The 19,325-nt window shown below is 37.8% G+C and overlaps 1 protein-coding gene across 4 annotated transcripts in view; it reads right to left on the minus strand.

Moving 5' to 3' along the window:
* The window catches only part of LOC137413502 (solute carrier family 12 member 2), a 172,510-nt gene that overhangs the window by 76,942 nt on the left and 76,243 nt on the right, over positions 1 to 19,325 (minus strand). For 3 of the 4 annotated variants that reach the window (XM_078781571.1, XM_078781573.1, XM_078781574.1), the window contains 5 exons: positions 17,998 to 18,104; positions 17,755 to 17,837; positions 17,403 to 17,498; positions 17,010 to 17,129; positions 16,690 to 16,812 (listed from right to left, as the gene is read on the minus strand). In XM_078781571.1, the coding sequence (XP_078637697.1) occupies positions 16,690 to 16,812; positions 17,010 to 17,129; positions 17,403 to 17,498; positions 17,755 to 17,837; positions 17,998 to 18,104 (529 nt within the window). The remainder of the gene's footprint in view (positions 1 to 16,689; positions 16,813 to 17,009; positions 17,130 to 17,402; positions 17,499 to 17,754; positions 17,838 to 17,997; positions 18,105 to 19,325) is intronic. The other variant, XM_078781572.1, reaches the window with a different exon arrangement.

Here is a 19,325-nt window from a genome sequence, read left to right on the forward strand (position 1 = left end):
AGCTTTTAGTTGTGCCTTCCTTTCGTTAGCAGTTTTTACCGCTGCTGAAATACCACCAGTCAATGCTCCGCCGCACTTAAACCAGCAAATAAAGGAATTAGAAATGGGAGAAATCCTCCCTCTTGTATTGAATATTTCTTCAACATAGGTTTTGTCATTTTAATTTTAAGTGATCCAACATCATTTAGTGTTTTCACCTGCTCTCTTGTGAGTAAAACATCAATTCTTACTGCTCCTCTTCTTTGAATTGAATTAACATTAATAATACAAGGCTTTTGATTTTGAATACAAGATGTTAATTTATCAAGATTGATTTGGTTAACATATACCGGTTCTTTCCTACTCATTTATTTATGAGAAAAAATCTATGTGATATTAATCATAACACCATTATCTGTATTAATCTTTAATTCTGTTTCCTCCAAAAGCAAACAATAAGCATTAACTTCTTCATTCTCTCCTCTTTCAATGTATAGAGAAGTATCTACTCTATTAGACTTTATAGTTTCCTTTTGAGAACTCAGGTCAATTGCGTAGATTGTATAAAGTTTTTGAAACGCAACCATATCCAAAATAGGATCATTATTTCCGTTGCTTTCACACACCTTTTGGTAAGACTTGTAGGCTTCCGCATAATCATTTTTTTCCCAATCAATTTCCAATCTATCTCGCGGTAAAATGTGCCATCAAGAGAAACCCGAAGTTGTTTCACCTTAGCATTATCACTCAGTGCATTATTCTTATCAGTACCCTCCTCTCCATCTGGTTTTTAAAAAATGAGCCAGAGGTATCGTGGTTTTCCTTGAAGAACACCCAAATTCCAAGTGTAGGTAGTATGTTCCAGTTTAACGTGTTGACATCTTCTTTTAAGGTACGATACATTTAGCGGTTTCTTTGAGTTAAGTCTTCTATTTAACATCTCTTCCATTTTAAGATTAGGAGTATATTCACTGATATACCAACACAAATCATTAATAACAAATTTATTATTTTCTCCAAAAGCATTTTCAACCCCAAAAAGCAATCTATTTACATTATCATTCCTTTGTAGTTGAAATCTAATTTTAAGCCCATACAAAACTTTATCATAATCACAAAATCCAAATATACCTTTAAGAGGTACTGCTACAGTAAAACTATTCTCTGCTTTTGTATCATCATTATACATTGACTTCCTTTGACTATAACCAGGGTCAGCATTTGTTCCCGTTGACATATCAGGAATAAAACCTTCAACAGCTCCCTTACCCATTCTATCACGAAACGAATATAGTGTAAATTTCATCATTTCAGATGTAGCAGAGACATAATCAACCGCTTCAACCTCTTGTGTTCCAATATACAGGCGGACACTATCAAACATTTTCCAGAAGAAATCATTTACGAGTGTAGCATTAGTATTATTCGCAGCCTTAGTGAATTTAAATTTACACAGCAAGAAACTATCAGCTATATTCAAGTAAGTTTGTTGATTATTTATTTCAAAACTTTTTGTTCCGTTTGAATTCCAGTCTGTTCCTGTTATAGCATTTACCTTAAAATAGTCTTCCTTTTTCGTGGAGTTTGAAATGATAATCGTATCATCCAAATCATAGATACTATCAATCGCTTCCATACTTGTATTTATATCGCATTAAAATCGTTGAAACCCTGACCCAAGTATTTTAATGATTTTTTTGTCGTTCTTGTGAAGATAGTTGAGTTTTACCTTTTTTTATTTCTTTGATTGCTTGTAATTTATGAGACTCCTTTTGAGCATCTTTTATACTCTTTATAGCACCCGCAACTGAGCCCACGGCAGAAGCAGTTGAACCAATTAGGTCTTTATGTTTAAGGATGGTTGAACCAATACCCATTAGAGTATCAATTATCCCATCTCCTTTATTTCTGAATTGATGTCCCACACCCTGTTGTCTCTCTGGTTTATAGTATCCTCTACCAAGAAACATACCTTCACCCTTATTGTATGGTGAAAGGAACATCCCATCCCCTGTAATTATTTTATATTTTCCCAACTCGTGTTTTCTCACAATAACCATTATTTATTTATTGAAAAACTTCACGTAGGTGAATTCTGATGGATATAATTTCATCATTAAAGGATATCATACGATTATCTTGGTCTGTTATCCTAAAATTTACTCTGTATATGGTTTTTCCGGACAGGTAAATAGACAAGATTTTTTGGTTCCATATTAAATTTATAACCAATCGGGGTTGAGTATGCACTGAATGAAAATATTGTATTTGTTCTTATTCCATCGTTATAAGCACCATCAATCAAATCACAATGAATTAATACTGAATTTATACCGGAGGATATTTGAATGACATCACTGTAAAACGTCCCGTTAGTTTCAATCTTTTTTGAAGAGAACCCCAATAGCTCTCTAAACGATTTTTCAATCGTGAAATCAACTTTATAATTTTTTAAAAGTTTAATAGTTGATTTTAAAGTGTGTTTTTGAATATCTATTACAATATTTTTTGGTTCATCACCTTGTTCTTTCATAAGTCGAGAGACTTCAGAAGATATTTGAGAAATCTCGTAAGCTCCGGGTGAAACGGTTATAGTTTTATATCCACTTCCTGGATTATAACTAAACTTGTTGTTTTTCTCTGTGATATTAAAAAGTGTATTATAAGTTTCCATCGACAATAAAGAAGCCTCATATTCTTTTGTGGGGTCAAGTTGTAGTGGGTAAGGGAATGAAGCTGTGTAATCACTCGTTGTGAAATTAAAACGAAGAATTGTGCTTCTCATCTTATTTAATGTCTAATAAAATATCTTTGTATTGATATTTATTAATTATTTTCATATTCATCAACTGGTCTAAAATGGCGGATGTTTCATTAAAACAATTGTTGTTTCCAGCCTTCTTACTACCTAACAACAATAATAGTCTATTAACTAATTGTGATGGGTCATTTGGAAGAAAGCTAACACTCGAACCAAGCTTACTTAAAGCATCAATAATATGTTTCTCCTTCTCATTCTTCTTACTTTTACCAGCAACAGAAACTCCATAATCAAGTGAGTTTAGTAAATCAATATATACCCTATCTTCCTCTCTTTCCATATCAAGTGGTTCCTCAAAATATTTTGAACCGCTGAATCCGGAGTTTGTTAGAAGAAACATTAATCTTGGAGTTAATTCAACATTTGGTTGAGCAGAACTTAAGAACACCAATTTATCATTAAATATCAATAACCTTTCTTTCACAAGATGGAACTGTGCTGGTTCTTCTGTTGGAATGAGACCTGCTCTGGTTTTTGAAACCGCCGAATATTCATTGTTTTGAAGAGCTTCCACAACATAATTATGGGGTTGATTTACCTCCTCAAGTTTCCGAAATAATCCTTCATCATCATATTCTAATTCTCCAAGTTCTTGCTCTGTCATTTGACTAAAATCTTTGAGCATCTGAAGTTTTTTCGGAGTAAATTCTAACGTGGGAACTGGAGGTGAAATCGTTTGTTGAGTTTTTAAAAGTGGTTTAAAAAATTTCTCTTGTTTTCTTTCAAAGGCTTCTTCACCAGTTAGTTTTTGTCTCTGTTTCTTCTTTTTCTCTTCCTGTTGTTTTACAACTTTTGAAACCAACTCTTGATGTTCTTTCAACTTTCTTGCTCTTTCTTCGGTATTCATTTTCTGTATTTATTTTTTGAAAAATATCATTTAATGAATTGTAAAGGTCAATGGGAAAATTTTCCTTTTCTTCATCATTATAGTAAATGTGTTGAAATAAATCCTTTTCTTTAAATATTTCATCAAATTCTTTATTGGTATTAATACGAGTTGTTATTTCTTCTTCACTAATACTTGTATCTCTGCTTTTCATACGTTTGCGTTGAGTCTCCTCATCGATATCAAAACCGAATGATAAAATCTTAACTCCATTACCACACAATTGTTTAATATAATTTGTCTCATTCCTTCAGGATTAGTTTCTAAAATCCCAAGACCATTAGATTTTACTTTATTTAACTCACTCTTACAATGTGAGTTGGTTCTCTCCACTTCTCGGGTTGCGAGAGGACGCTGGCGTTGCATATTCGCCGCTTCTCCGACTGGATGGATGTACAGGGTCTGCTTCTACTTTTCTGACCTGACATCTCACACCTGTCCTGCCTTTTCACACCCGCACGTGCCGCGTGTTCTCCGGCTGGATAACGGAATCTGCTTTTGATGGTACGGAATACGGAATCGAAAGGCCCGCTCCCGTTGTTTGTGGCCGTGGCCTTGTTTGCCGGTGGCCTTGTGGTCTTGGTGGCCTTGTGGCCTTGTTTGCCGCTGTGGTCTTGATTAGCGGCTGCAGTCGTTTGCCGCTGCGTTTGCCGCTGCGTTTGCCGCTTTGCCTCCTCGACCTTGGCCTCGTACTCGTCCCTTCGCTCCTGCCTGGCATGGCTCTGAAGTACTCCGCCGCAAGGCTTCTTCTGCTCAATACCCGCTCCACCCCATCATGCATCTCTGCCATCAAATCAAATGGACTCCTCCGACGACCCAGGTACATTCACCGTGGCTCCGGTCGCAAGTTTGTTTATTTGCAATCAGGTCACTCCATCCCCGTCCTCTGGTCGGCTCAGCGCACTCTCACTCTTCGTCCCAGCGCACCTGGTCACAGCAACCCACACGATCGCACCTCTTGCCTACGAACCCTGGCTAAATCACCTGAATTCATCCCTGCTGTTCAAAACAACATCAAGCTCACCCTGTTCAACACCCGGTCCCTCAACAATAAATGCCTCATCCTGAACGAATACATCCTGGATAACAAACTGGACTTTCTCTGTCTCACCGAAACCTGGCAACAACCTCTGGACTACTACACACTCAACCTCACCACACCCAATGGATATTCCTACGTCAATAAACCACGCTCGGAGGGCCGAGGTGGTGGAATTGCCGTTATCCACCGTCAAGACATCAAGACCAACCTCATCTCCATCTCATCTGCTCCATCATTTGAACACCTGGCTTTAAAACTCTCTGGTCACACGCAGTCAGTCATGGCTGTCGTCTACCGCCCTCCCAAACCACACCCATCATTCCTGTCTGACTTCTCCTACTTTCTGACCCAGCTATGTTCCCTCTCCCCCTCAATCCTCCTCCTTGGTGATTTCAATATCCACATGGACTCCACTGACTCCACAATAACCACTGACTTCACTGATTTACTCACCTGCTTTAACCTCACTCAACATGTCGACTTTCCTACCCATATCCGTGGTCACATTTTGGACCTTGTCTGCTCCACTGGATTAAATTTGCACCATCTCTATGGCTCCGACCTCACCCTCTCTGACCACTTAGCCATCACTCTGACCATCAACATCCCCGCCCCAACACCAAGGCATTATCGCACAATCAACTTCCGTAAGCTAAACGCTCTTTCACCTACCTCATTCTCATCCACCCTCTCTGAAAAAATGTCCACTTCTCCCTTCATTGACCTCCACACCCCTTCCGACCTCACTGACTACTACAACCACACTCTCTCCTCCTGCCTTGACCAGCTTGCGCCTGTAAAAACCAAAACAGTTTCTTTCACCCATTCTGCTCCCTGGTTTACCCCTGAACTCCACCTGATGAAAACTCGTGCTCGCCAACTTGAAAGACTCCGCAATAAAACGGGTCTCACAGTTCACTCCCAAGCCTACAAGGACCACATACAACACTACAAAGATGCCCTCTCCCGCGCCCGCTCTGCCTACTACTCTCAAATTATCCACTCTGGCTCCGGAAACCCAAAAGCACTCTTCTCGACAATAAACAAACTCCTCCGCCCCCTGAACACCACCACCCAGTCATTCACAGTAGACAACTGCATCTCCTTCCTCTCTTTCTTCCAACGCAAAATTGACAACATCTACAACAGCTTGACCACCGCCGCACCCGCTCCCCCTCCAACCACCTGCCCCCCCTTGTCCTGCCATCCCCTGTCTCGGTTCTCCCCAATCTCTCCTACTGACCTCTCTGAACTCCTCATAGGAATGAAAACTGCCACCTGCACTCTTGACCCCATCCCCTCCAGCTTTGTCAAAGCCTCCCTCCCTGCTCTCTCTCCACTTATCATTGCAACAATAAACTCCTCCCTGTCTACAGGCATCGTCCCACCTTCCCTCAAAATTGCTGCTGTTACCCCCATTCTAAAAAAACCTGGTCTAAACCCTGACACCCTAAACAACTTCAGACCCATCTCCAACCTACCCTTTCTGTCAAAAGTTTTGGAACGCGCTGTAGCCACTCAACTCAAACATCATCTCTCTGCCAATAACTTGTATGAAACATTCCAATCCGGATTCCGCTCCAACCACAGTACTGAAACTGCTCTCCTCAAAATCACCAACGACCTTCTCCTCTCCTCTGACGCTGGCAACCTCAACATTCTCGTCCTCCTCGACCTCAGCGCTGCCTTTGATACCATCGATCACACTATCCTCCTCACCCGACTTGAATCCACCTTTAACGTCACCGGCACTGCCCTCTCTTGGATTAAATCATACCTCTCTGACAGATGCCAGTTCATCTCCATCAATAACTGCAAATCCCCCACTGCTCCCCTCCCCCAAGGTGTCCCCCAAGGTTCAGTTCTTGGCCCCCTCCTCTTCATCCTTTACCTGTCCCCGCTCGGTCACTTAATCCGCCGTCATGGTCTCCAATTCCACTGCTTCGCCGATGACATCCAGCTTTTCATCTCCACCAAGTCCGTCTCCACCGACACCCACTCTATCCTGACAAACTGCATCACTGAAATAAAATCCTGGCTTCAAATCAACTTCCTCAAGCTTAACTGTGATAAATCTGAAATAATCATCATTGGCCCAAAAACGCTCACAAAATCCACCCATAACTTTGCCCTCAACATCGACGGTATCCCAGTATCCACCTCCCCTCACATCCGGAATCTTGGCGTCATCTTTGACCAAACCCTTTCCTTCGACAAATACACTAAACAGATCACAAAGTCAGCCTTCTTTCACCTGAAAAACATTGCCCGTCTCCGCTCATCCCTCTCCTCCACGGCTGCAGAAACCCTCATCCACGCCTTCATCACCTCCCGTCTGGACTACTGCAATAGCCTCCTCTATGGTTCACCCTCAAAAATCACCAATAAACTCCAATACATTCAGAACTCCGCTGCCCGTCTACTCACTCATTCCCGGACCCGTGACCACATCACCCCCGTCCTTTACAAGCTTCACTGGCTCCCCATCCCCCAGAGAATCCAGTACAAAATCCTCCTCTTGACATACAAAGCCCTCCATAACCTGGCCCCATCCTACCTGGCTGACCTCCTCTCCAGACACACTCCCACCCGCAACCTCCGCTCTGCTGGTACCAACCTCCTGACCCCCTCCATCCGGACCAAATTCAGATCCTGGGGGGACAGGGCCTTCTCCATCGCTGCTCCCACCCTCTGGAACTCACTACCTCACACCATCAGAGACTCCTCCTCACTCACCACATTCAAAACATCACTAAAGACCCACCTGTTCAATGCTGCATTCAACATTCAACCCACAGCATTTAACCCCTGACTATCTCTTCTCCTTCTCCCTCCTTTTGCTTTAAATATTTCCCTATTGATTCTTGTCTTGTCTTTTTGATTCTTGTCTTATATATATGCCGTATATCGCTGCTGTTTGTTTTCTTGATTCTTGTCTTTTTGCAATTGTTGTTTTCATGTATTGTTATGCATTATGTTTTCCACTCTGTCAAAGCGCCTTTGGGCTTCTGGAAAAGCGCTATACAAAATAAATGAATTAATGTGAATATTTTGTAGCCAAGAGAGACCTCCTCAAATATTTGACCTTCGTTCCTCAATCGCATATGTTCCTCCATTGAAATGTAGTAATAATCTTTCCCTTCTACTTCTCCTGGTCGCTTTGCTCTGGTTGTAGTACTCACAAAACGAATCATAGGGTGTTTTTTAAAAAAACTTACAATCTTTTCATTTTTACTATTCAAGAGTTTAGATTTATGAAAGTTCTTTCCTGAAGCAGATTTACCCACAAGATTAATAATAATAGTTATCATTCATGTGTGTAAAATATCAGTTAGTATCTCATCTTGTTTCACAACAATATATTTATATTTTCCAATCATGTGTTTCATATAATTTTCAAATTCTTTTTTACTACATAACGTAGAGCAATTATCTCTCCAAAAATTATTTACATCTATTGAATTTAACTTAAATAAAATAAAAGTATTGGCATTGTTTCTTATTGAGCGTCGAGGGAGTTGAAAATATGACTGACTAAGATAAATACAATTACAAGAAGAATGTCTCCCTCTTGTATAGTAGCTATCCATTACTGTTTAGTTTCTCTCATTAACACAATCATCAAAGATAACGAGGTTCTTTTTTGATTTATCTAAATCTTGAGGTGAAGGTATATCATCCGTATTATCACTGAGAATACAAGTTATGGGTTTTGGTTTCGATTTTGATTTCTGTGTATCACAAAATAATTGTATTATATCTTCAATATTATAATCATTTAGTTTGTTTTGAAGTTTAAATAAACCGATAATGTCTTCCTTTTTAAGACCCGCATTAAAACCTTGTGAGAGTAGTTGATACTCGGGTTGAAAACTTGACTTCATAAAAACTATTAAATTATCATAATCTAAAAAATTAGGACGAAGGAGCATCTTTAAAAGTAAACATGTTTTTCCACATCCACTTGAACCAACTATTAGACATCTCAATGAATTTGGAATATTTTTATGGTTATTAAATTTTATCTTATTTTCCCAAACGGGTAAAAAATCATTCATTTATATATTTGGAAAACAAGTCATCGAACTTTTTTTGAGCTATTTTAGAAACTCTATATTTTATCCTGAGTTCAGGTTTAATTTCAAAATAATTCATTATTTTATTTATATAGTATCTTGTATTAACATTTCCATTAAAATTATTTTGAATAATAAATATCATTAAACCCTTATACATTTCCTCAATACAAATAGTCTCTTCCCTTGTAAGAAATGGTGTATTATCATCATAATACTTAACATTCATCTCTCTTATTAATCTTGTAAAGTAATTCATTTTTGGTTCTAATTTAAAAGAGTTATATATATTTTTTATTTTTTTATTTATCATTAATTAGAAGATAATCACAGAATAAACATTGTTTGTACTAGGGCATTGCCCGTACTATATCTATATCTAAAATTATATCCCCCCCCCTCTATTTACATGAAATGGTTTGGTCCAAAGCGAACGGCTTGCGAGTACGGTGACAATCCCCCCCCCCCTCTATTTACATGAAATGGTTTGGTCCAAAGCGAACGGCTTCCGGAGTTTGGTAAAGAAATCGCCATCGCGTGCACAAACGCGCAGGAAAGTGAATGAATCGCAAATTCGTTTTTATTAGTTTTAAAACATAGTTTAACGCCAACATAGTTTGCAAACGTGAAATAAATGAATACGCTCTCAAATGTGCCATCCGAGGCAGAGTGTGTCCGCCACGTTCGGCACACGCGCTAGTTCGCTGCTCTCTGATTGGTTGAATCGTTTTTTGGACATAGCTCGGTAAGTAATTGTCCGATTAATATGAAACCTTGAAAAGGCACATCCTCGGGTCCCCAGCAATATACCTGGCAAGTTAAAAGTATATCGGACCCGTGGTTGTCGAGAAACAGCGGTCACAGACAAACAGACGTACAGACGTACAGACGTACAAACGTACAAACGTACAAACAGAGATTACTGGAATTATAGATAGATGAATCCTCATCATTAAGCCCCACTCTATCACAAGCCGGACAATTCTCTAATTTATCATATGGAGAGTCTGGAAATTCTAAATATCCTTCTATCATATTTATATAGGAAATTTTTACTTAAACTAAACGCAAGTTTATTAGCTAATAAATACAATGTTTCAAAACACAAAAGACAAATTTCAATCAATCTCTACTTCGGTGGAAGAAATAGAAAAATATGTCAAAGATGTTAAATTGAACAAAGAGAAATATGGAAATTTTTGGATTAAACCCATAATGGAGAATAACATGTGTCCTTTTATTAAATTTATGGGACAAGCTATGTTAATTAATAACTCTATTAAAGTAAATTTGACAAAAGTTTCTCCACTACTACTGGCAATTTACTCAAAGCTTGAAAAGATCATTGACAAAGAAGCTTTGAAAATGAATGATAAGACCATCAACGATTCTATAGGAAACATTTGTATATTCTTTAATAGACCCAAAGATGTGGGTGAAATTAATAATATGAATATTAGTGGTGAACTATCATTCCGTACCCTGATTATTAGAGATTATTTGAAAATAACATTTAATGTAAAAAATATTGTGGTTATTAGTTCTAATGAAAGAAAATATATAGATATTGATGGAAGTTTAATGGTATGTAAATGAGTGATATTAACAGTCAATACTCTGAGAGTCCAGGATCTGAATGTGATACTGAGAGTCTAGGATCTAATGATAATTATGATACTAATAGTTTGTGCTCAAATGATAGTTATGAGAGTAGCTTTATTGATGATGATAGTGAATCAATGAGTGATAGTGATAGTAATTTTAGTGATGATAATTCAGTGTACACAGATGATACTGTGTTCTCATTGAACTTTGATGATAGTGATGATGATAATTTTAGTGTTGTATTTTGTGATTAAAAAGTGTTTTACTTTAAGCACAGTTTCATATATAAAAAGCCTGTAAAAAGGCACTTTCTTTTATAAGTGTTTTACTTTAAGTATAGTTTCACATATAAAACAGAGTTGAAAAGCTCAAAAAGTGTTTTACTTTAAGTATAGTTTCATATATAAAACAGCACGTTTTCTCACGCTATAAATATGGTTTATTGTGATACTTGCGAGAAGGAAGTAAAATATTATAAACGACATATTCTCACTGCAAAACACACTTACAACATTCTAAATCAATTATCACCACTTCCTAAGAACAAACAACATTGTAGTCTCTGTAATAGAGATATCCTAAAGAAGGGTTTCAAAGCCCATCTTAAAACAAACAAACACTTGTCAAAATTGTTTACTATTAAAAATACTGATGGTGCTTTCAAAAGACATATCAGGTTTCGAATCTTTAACTTTAATCCTCCTGGTCCAAAGTCAATACTTGAAGCTGTAGAGATTATTGAACCATCAATGAAAGCCTTCGTTGAAAAGACTCTTCTCGAATTGAATTCAATCAAGTTCTATATGGGTATTAAAATAAAAATCTCAAAAGATTGTTCATTCACTGGTGAAAACATCACTGATTTAGCTTACATGAGAACAGGCACACACTTTATAACAACATACAATCAGATTAATCCCACTTATGTTGAACTTATCCAGCAAGAACAAGAACTTGAGCATACTATTACTGGAAGTGGATGGAATATAGATGAGATACTATTTATTGACATTCATATTCTTAAATCAGATCCTCTAAACGCTTCTTCTTACATTGATTTACCAAGTGTTATCAAAAATAGAAAAGCAGTTATCAATATCAAAAATAAAGACAATAAATGTTTTCTCTGGTCTATTCTTGCACATCTACATCCTCAAGATAGCCATGTTGAAAGAGTATCTCATTATAAAAAATATGAGAATACATTGAAAACAAAAGATTTAAATTTTCCAATGGCTTTTAATGATATTCCTAAATTTGAAAAGATGAATAATTTATCAGTTAATGTTTATGGTCTGACGGAAATAAACAACATTCAGATTTTAAAGCTTTCTGAAAATTATAATCAAACTCATATTAATCTTCTTTATGTTAATTCAGAGGAAAATTCACATTATACATACATCAAAGATATTACAAAATTAATAAAACCACAAGTAGGTAAAAGAACAAATAAAATATATATTTGTATGCGTTGTCTTAACTTCTTCCATACACAAGAAAAATTAGATAAACATTCAAATTATTGTGGTGAACATAAATCAACGGTAATCAATATGCCTAAAGAAGGCTCAAAGATCTCATTCAAAGATGAAAAGAAAACAATAAAACATCCATTTGTTATATATGCTGATTTTGAAAGTATTTTAGAAAAAATTGATACTGCTTCTCCAGATCCAGAAGAATCATACACAAATAAATATCATAAACATACTCCTTGTGGTTTTTGTTATTATATCAAATCATCCGTTGGTGATGAATATAACAAATTAGAGGTGTATAGAGGCTCAAATACTCCAGAGGAGTTTGTGAAACGACTAGAAAAAGACTGTGTTCGATTAAGAAAGATAATGAGAGAAACCAATAAACCAATGTCCTTGACGAGTAAAGAGAAAAGGAAATTTATAAAAAACAATGTCTGTCATATTTATGAGGAGAAAATTGGTGAAGGTCTAAAGGTTAGAGATCATTGCCATCTCACTGGTAAATATAGAGGTTCGGCTCATCAAAGTTGTAATATTAATTATAAACTCCCCTCTTTCATTCCTGTCTTTCTTCATAACAACGCTAATTATGATACGCATCTATTTATCAAGGAACTCTCAAAGACATCTGGACACATTTCAGCAATTCCTAACACGGATCAGAAATACATTTCATTCACAAAAACAATTCATACATCTCCTATAACTCAGATCAGATTTCTTGATACATTTAAATTAATGACAAGTCCATTGGCTAACTTGGTTCAAAATCTAAAAGAGTTCCCATGTCTTTCAGAGTATTTTTCAGACAAAGATTTACTAACACAAAAGGGAATTTATCCCTATGACTATATGAACTCATTTGAGAGATTCAATGAAACACAACTTCCTTGAAAAGAAAATTTCTATAATAAATTAAATAATAGTCATATATCTGATAAAGATTATGTACACGCACAAAATGTTTGGAAAAAATATAACATCAAGAATCTTGGTGAGTATCACGATTTGTATCTCAAAACTGATGTGCTTTTGTTGGCTGATGTGTTTGAGGCTTTCAGAACAATCTGTCATTCTGGATATGGATTGGATCCTGCTCACTATTACACTGCTCCTGGATTGGCTTGGAGTGCAATGTTAAAAATGACAAAACAAGCTTTGGATTTGATAACCGATGTCGATATGCTTTTAATGATTGAAAAGGCAAAAAGAGGTGGAATTTCACAAGTATGCTCGAGCAGATACGCAAAAGCAAATAACAAATATCTTCCGAATTATGATTCAACGAAAGAGAGTTCTTACTTGATGTACTATGACGCGAACAACCTCTATGGCTGGGCAATGTCTCAGGCTCTTCCTTATGGAAAACTTAGATGGGTAAAGGAAAAAGACTACAAAAAGGTTTTACAAGATGTATGTATCTCTACACAAGCTGAATTAGATGAAGAAAAAGTTGGTTATTATTTTGAAGTTGATTTGAAATATCCAGAGGAACTCCATAACCTACACAAATATCTCCCATTTGCTTGTGAAAAGGAAAGTCCAAAGAAGGAGGGGTTAAGTGATTATCAACAATCATTTAATGTTGCCCTGGTGTTGGGCTAGCGGCTAGGGTACAGGCTTAGGATCCTAGGATCCTGGGTTCGAATCCCGGTCGATCGCTGAATTAACACCAGGGGGGTTGACTCAGCCTGTCATCCTTCCGAGGTCAGCTAATTGAGTACCTGTTCACTGGTAATTCCCTGTTTGTCGTAAAAAAAAAAGGCGACAAACGGTTGGCGGCAGGAAGGGCATCCAGCCGTAAAACATTGCTTCAAAAAGGGGACCAAAAAACAACAACAACCACGGTCACCGAAAAAGGCCAACCCCCGCTTTGCGGGGAAAAATGGCCTCTAAAGGTGGTTATTATATATTTATTTAATGTAAAGGGTAAAGCGTCAGAGAAGCTTCTAACAACACTATACAACAAGAAAAATTATGTGCTCCATCAAATAAATTTGAGACAATGTCTTTCAAAGGGTCTCCGTGTTGAAAAGATACATAGGATTCTCAAGTTTAATCAGTCATTGGTTGAAAGAGTACATTGATTTTAATACACAAAGAAGAACAGAGTCAAAAACAGATTTTGAGAAAGACTTTTATAAATTGATGAATAATGCTGTATTTGGAAAAACGATGGGGAATGTTAGAAAGAGACAAAACATTCGTCTATCAACATCATGGAAACAAGCATCAAAATTAATCAACAGACCAAGCTTCTCGAGAGTAGAAGTTTTTACGGAAAACTTTTGTGCGATACATTTGATGAGAGAAAGCGTTGAGATGGACAAACCTATTTACATTGGTACCTCAATACTTGATTTATCAAAGTCCTTGATGTATGATTACTTTTACAATAACTTGAGGAAGAAATATCAAAATGATGTTAATCTACTTTATATGGATACAGATAGTTTTATTTTTAAAATTCATACTGATGATGTTTATTTTGACATGAAAAAGGACATTAATATCTATGATACAAGTAATTACAGTCCAGAGTGAGTTGTTCTCTTCTAAAAATAAAAAGGTGATTGGAAAGTTCAAGGATGAATTAGGAGGATATGTTTTGAGTGAATTTGTGGGATTGAGGTCAAAGGCTTATGCTTATAAATACATTGTGAATAACATTGAAAAGACTGATAAGTTAAAAGGTGTAAAGAAAAATGTTATTAAAGAAACAATAAACTTTAAGGATTATTATAACTGTTTAACAACAAAGAAAGAAGAGTTTAGAAAGATTAATGGAATAAGAAGTTATAAACATCAATTATATACAGAAGAGATAAATAAGAAAGCATAAGGGGCTTTTGATGATAAGAGGTTTATTTTAAAAAATGGAATTGATAGTCTCCCTTATGGTTATACAAGTATATAAGTGATAAGATATATAAGTGATGAGATATATAAGTGATAAGATATAAGTATATAAGTGATAAGATATATAAGTGATGAGATATATAAGTGATAAGATATATAGTGTTAGGGATTTTAAGGGCTACCGCCACCTTTTTTATGAATAAATAAATGATAGAACCAAGTATCAACCAGACTAAAGAGTGGAGGTGTAATCAACCTTGGTATATAAATGGTAAACATAACGAATGTGAAAAATATCAAATAGGTATAATTGAAAAGGCAAATGGTAGAAAAGTTCACAAAACAAATAAGAGAATTAATTTAAATACCGGTGAGTTGGGTAAAAAAGATGGAAATATTTTTGAGTGGACGGAAAACTTTGATGGTTGTCAGGAAAATATATACTTTAATTTTAAAATGGTGTGTGGCACTGGAGGCGCTCAAACAAGAACATTGAGGGAGGTTTATCATTTTATCTTAACTCAGTTAAAATATCTTAATAAAGAACCAAACTCAAACATCTTTTTTGTTCATGTATTAGATGGTGATGGTAGTGGTAAGATAATTAAATTATTTCCCACACATAAACAAATATTTGTCGGATCATTGTTTGAGTGGTCTACTCGGGATCATTGATATTAAGAGAGTGAGAGGGAGCAAAATAATATTCGTAGAATCATTGTTCGAGTGGTCTAATGAACAACATTGAGAATAAGAGTATGTCAAAAGGCTAAAAGGTTCGTAAAGAACAGGGTGGGAGAAATAGAGGTGTTAAGGGAAATGAGGGTGAGAGAAAAATTAACATGTAAGTCAATGGGAAAATGAGGGTGGTCCAGGAACAACATTATTATCCTACTCACAATCCTGGACGGGTCTCCACTCCGACGCAGGATACTCGAACTGCTCATTTTGCCGACCTCGGAAGGATAACAGGCTGAGTCAACTGACCTGGTGGTAATTCAACAGCATGACAGGGGCTCAAACTCAAGACCCCGAGATCTCAAGCCAGCCACCTTAACTGTTAAGCCAACACCAGGCTTATTTAATATAGTAAGATGTCTTAATATTTAGCTAAAAATTAACTACATTACAAGAGGATACAAATGCCAGGGAGGACATACTTCAATCAAAAGTATCTGCAACAGCATGGCAGCACCTCAAGAAGAACCATTTCTTTCACGTTTTGAGAAGCAAAGGGTTGCCGAAGCAGTTTTTCTTTGGTCAAGTTCCACAATCCTGGACTGGTCACAACTCTGACACGACTATGACATAGGATACTTGAATGGCCCACTCTTCCCAGAAAGCTGGGACTAATTTTTCTGACTTCAGAAGGATGACAGTCTGAGTTGTCCCAGCTGGTGTTACTTTAATGGCATGACACACGACAGGGGCTCAAACTCAGGACCCCAAGTTCAGCCAGCTACTTTAACCGTGAAGCCCACACCAGACATGGCAACACCTCTGAGCAAGAATAAATCCATAATGCACTGCCGTCTCTCGACTGGCTAGAATAAAAGATCCACGTCAGCCTTTATTTGCCAAGTTGTTAGGGTTGTTAGGGTTAGGGTTAGGGCAACACTCAAATGGAACATCTGTTAAAAGGGGTAACAAATGCATTTTTAAAATGTATGCTAATCACTTAAATGACCAGCATCATAAATGCATAAAAGTTGCAGTAACAAGTCGAGTGCGGCACAATATCACGTACCAGTAAGTGAGCCTATTTGTGGGATGAGTCCCTAATAGACTTCCCATTAACTTATTTCTTTGTTTGAATACAGTACAACATTGATAATACTAACTTCAGGAATGCTTAGTGTCTTCCAAATGGATATCCAAAACAGAAGAGCATCTAAAGCAACGTCAGTTACAATAATGCGATAATCCAAAGGACGTACCGCCGTCATCAAAAAGCCACCAGACGTCAACCGTGCCAGAGGTCTGCTTGTGTCGATACTGTTGGCTTTCCGAGTAAAGTTTCTGTTCATGCTCACTCAGCTGCACTCTACCAGACAGTGGGCCTAAGGAATGAGAAAAGCAGCAAGCCAGCTCAGTTAAAAGTTAATGTTCACTGGCTAAGGCCGATATAGGAAGTACAAAACACAAAGGTCTCTTTCATGGTTGGGAAAGGTTGTTGTGGCAGCAACATAAAGGTTAAGCACATGTGTACAAGGCATGTAGCAGGTGCATTCCAGCCAGACCACCCTGTGCTAGTCACTTTTTGGAGGATGTGATGCAGAACGCATGCAAAGCAGCAACGGTTGTGTCTTGCTCCTTTTCCTCGATGATGCTGCTGTAACATCGAAGGATCGAGAGATTTTGGACGGTTCAAATGGAACTGAAATGAGCAATTGTGCAGCAGAGGGTCACGGTAATTGGGGTTTTGGCAAAAGGGGGAAGGGTGGCCACGGATGGTGGGGGTGGAGGGTGGGGGGAGGTGGGTTGGGGGAGGAGAAGAGGACCGAATGGGAGCAAGATGAAAAGGGAAAGAAAAGCATGCAGCATAAAGCTCAATTAGGACGATAAAATAAACTTCGGCAACAACAAAAATACATTGGATAGAAGCACATTGTTGGGGTACAAGCTGCCAAAAAAAGAAGTCTCCTCTCACCAATCTGGACCTGGCCAGCTTCAGTCATGACAGGCCCAATGGACCCACCTGGGCTTTGTTTCAATGTCTCGGTAGGTTCAGAAACTGCAAGCTCTTCTGGAGGATGAGAGACGTTAAAGTAGATTTTAAAACAACGTTTGGACGCATTGCAATTCGTACAGAATATATTTGTCTTTTTGCAGGAATGCAAAGTGTCATTAACCTTCGAGTCTGTCTGTAACTCCTAAATACAACCCCCCTCCCCCCCCCCCCCCCACCTACCTTCCACTCTCCTCCTCTAAGCACCCCAACCAACCTAGCAGCCATAAATAGAGAGATCAAATCTACAACAGGATAGACTTTCCCGACATACCTTGTGCAATCAGGATGTCAGATATGTCAAGGCCGTCTTTCATGCGGAACACAGCAACACTGTATTGAAAGTCAAACGCATCACTGAAAAGTGGAAATAATAGAGGGTTATTTGCATGGATCACAAAAACAACTGTTTTTTATTAATTTTATTCAGTAGATAAAAAATAAATAAAAAACTCGTATTGCAATTTTGGATATCAGTTATCAAAGTCACCATTACAATTTACCACAAAGGCCTTACTGTATAATGTTGATGTAATCTTCAAATTCCTGTGCGTCAACAGTCCTCCAATTGCGTTTGAATCCCAGTACAATAGTGTTTGGTTTAAGACGTCCCACTCCACAGGCCTATGTTTGAAGATGTTGTTCGGGACGGTGGGGGAGTGGTTGGCAAGGGGGTTGTGGGTGAGCCGGTGAGGTAGCACAAGCAGTGGCTTTATCAAACAGGTTGAACTTGTAAAAAGGTAAGAACAGGACAATCTACTGGAAGATAATGTTCATGACATTCAGAGATTGTTCATATACAATGTCGATAGAAGGTCCACATGCCCTTTCAAATTTTTCACCTTTTGTTGCCTAATAGCCTGGAATTAAAATGCATTAAATCAGACTTTTCCCACCTTTATTTACACATTGGACCCACAACTTCCAAGTGAAAAACATTCCACAAATTTCAGAAAATTAATTAAAATTACATAATATCTTGACTAGAACATCTTGGTTGAATAAGTATCCACCCCCCTGAGTTAATACTTGGTGGAAGCACCTTTAATAGCAATTACAGCTGTGAATGTTGAGATAGGTCTCTACCAACTTTACACACCTTGATTGGGCAATATTTGCCCATTCTTCTGTACAAAACTGTTCAAGCTCAGTCAAATTGCATGTGGAGCATTGATTGACAGAAATCTTCGTCGTCAGATTTTTAATTGGATTTATATCGGGGCTCTGACTGGGGCCACTCAAGGACATTTATCTTTTTGTTCCTTAGTCACTCCAGTGTAGCTTTGCCTGTGTGCTTCAGGTCATTGTCATGCTGAAGGGTGAACTTCCGTCCCAATTTCAGCTTTCTTGCAGAGGGCAGCAGGTTTTCCTCTTGGATTTTTCTGTATTTTACTCATCCATTTTCCCTTCTATCCTGGCAAGTGCCCCAGTCCCTGCTGGTGAGAAACATTCCCCATAACATGATCCTGCCAACACCATGCTTCACAGCAGGGATGGTGTTCGTTGGGTGATGTGCTGTGTTAGGTTTGTGCCAAACGTAACGTTTTGCATTTAGGCCAAAAGGTTCCATCTTGGTTTCGTCAGGCCACAAAACTTTTTGACACATTGCTTCAGAATCTCAGGAGTGTTTTTTTGCATACCTCAAATGGGATTCAAGGTGCGCTTTTTTGAGTAATGGTTTCCTTCTTGCCACCCTGCTGTACAGGCCAGACTTGTGGAGTGCTTGGGATATTGTTGTCACATACACAGTGACCAGTCTTTGCCATAAAGGCCTGTAGCTCTTTCAAGGTTTCCATTAGCCTCTTAGTGGCCTCTGATCAGTCTCCTCCTTACTTGGTCATCCAG

This window comes from Myxine glutinosa, chromosome 7 (genome assembly GCF_964187855.1).
Source record: "Myxine glutinosa chromosome 7, kmMyxGlut1.1, whole genome shotgun sequence".
Classification (NCBI taxonomy): Eukaryota; Metazoa; Chordata; class Myxini; order Myxiniformes; family Myxinidae; genus Myxine; species Myxine glutinosa.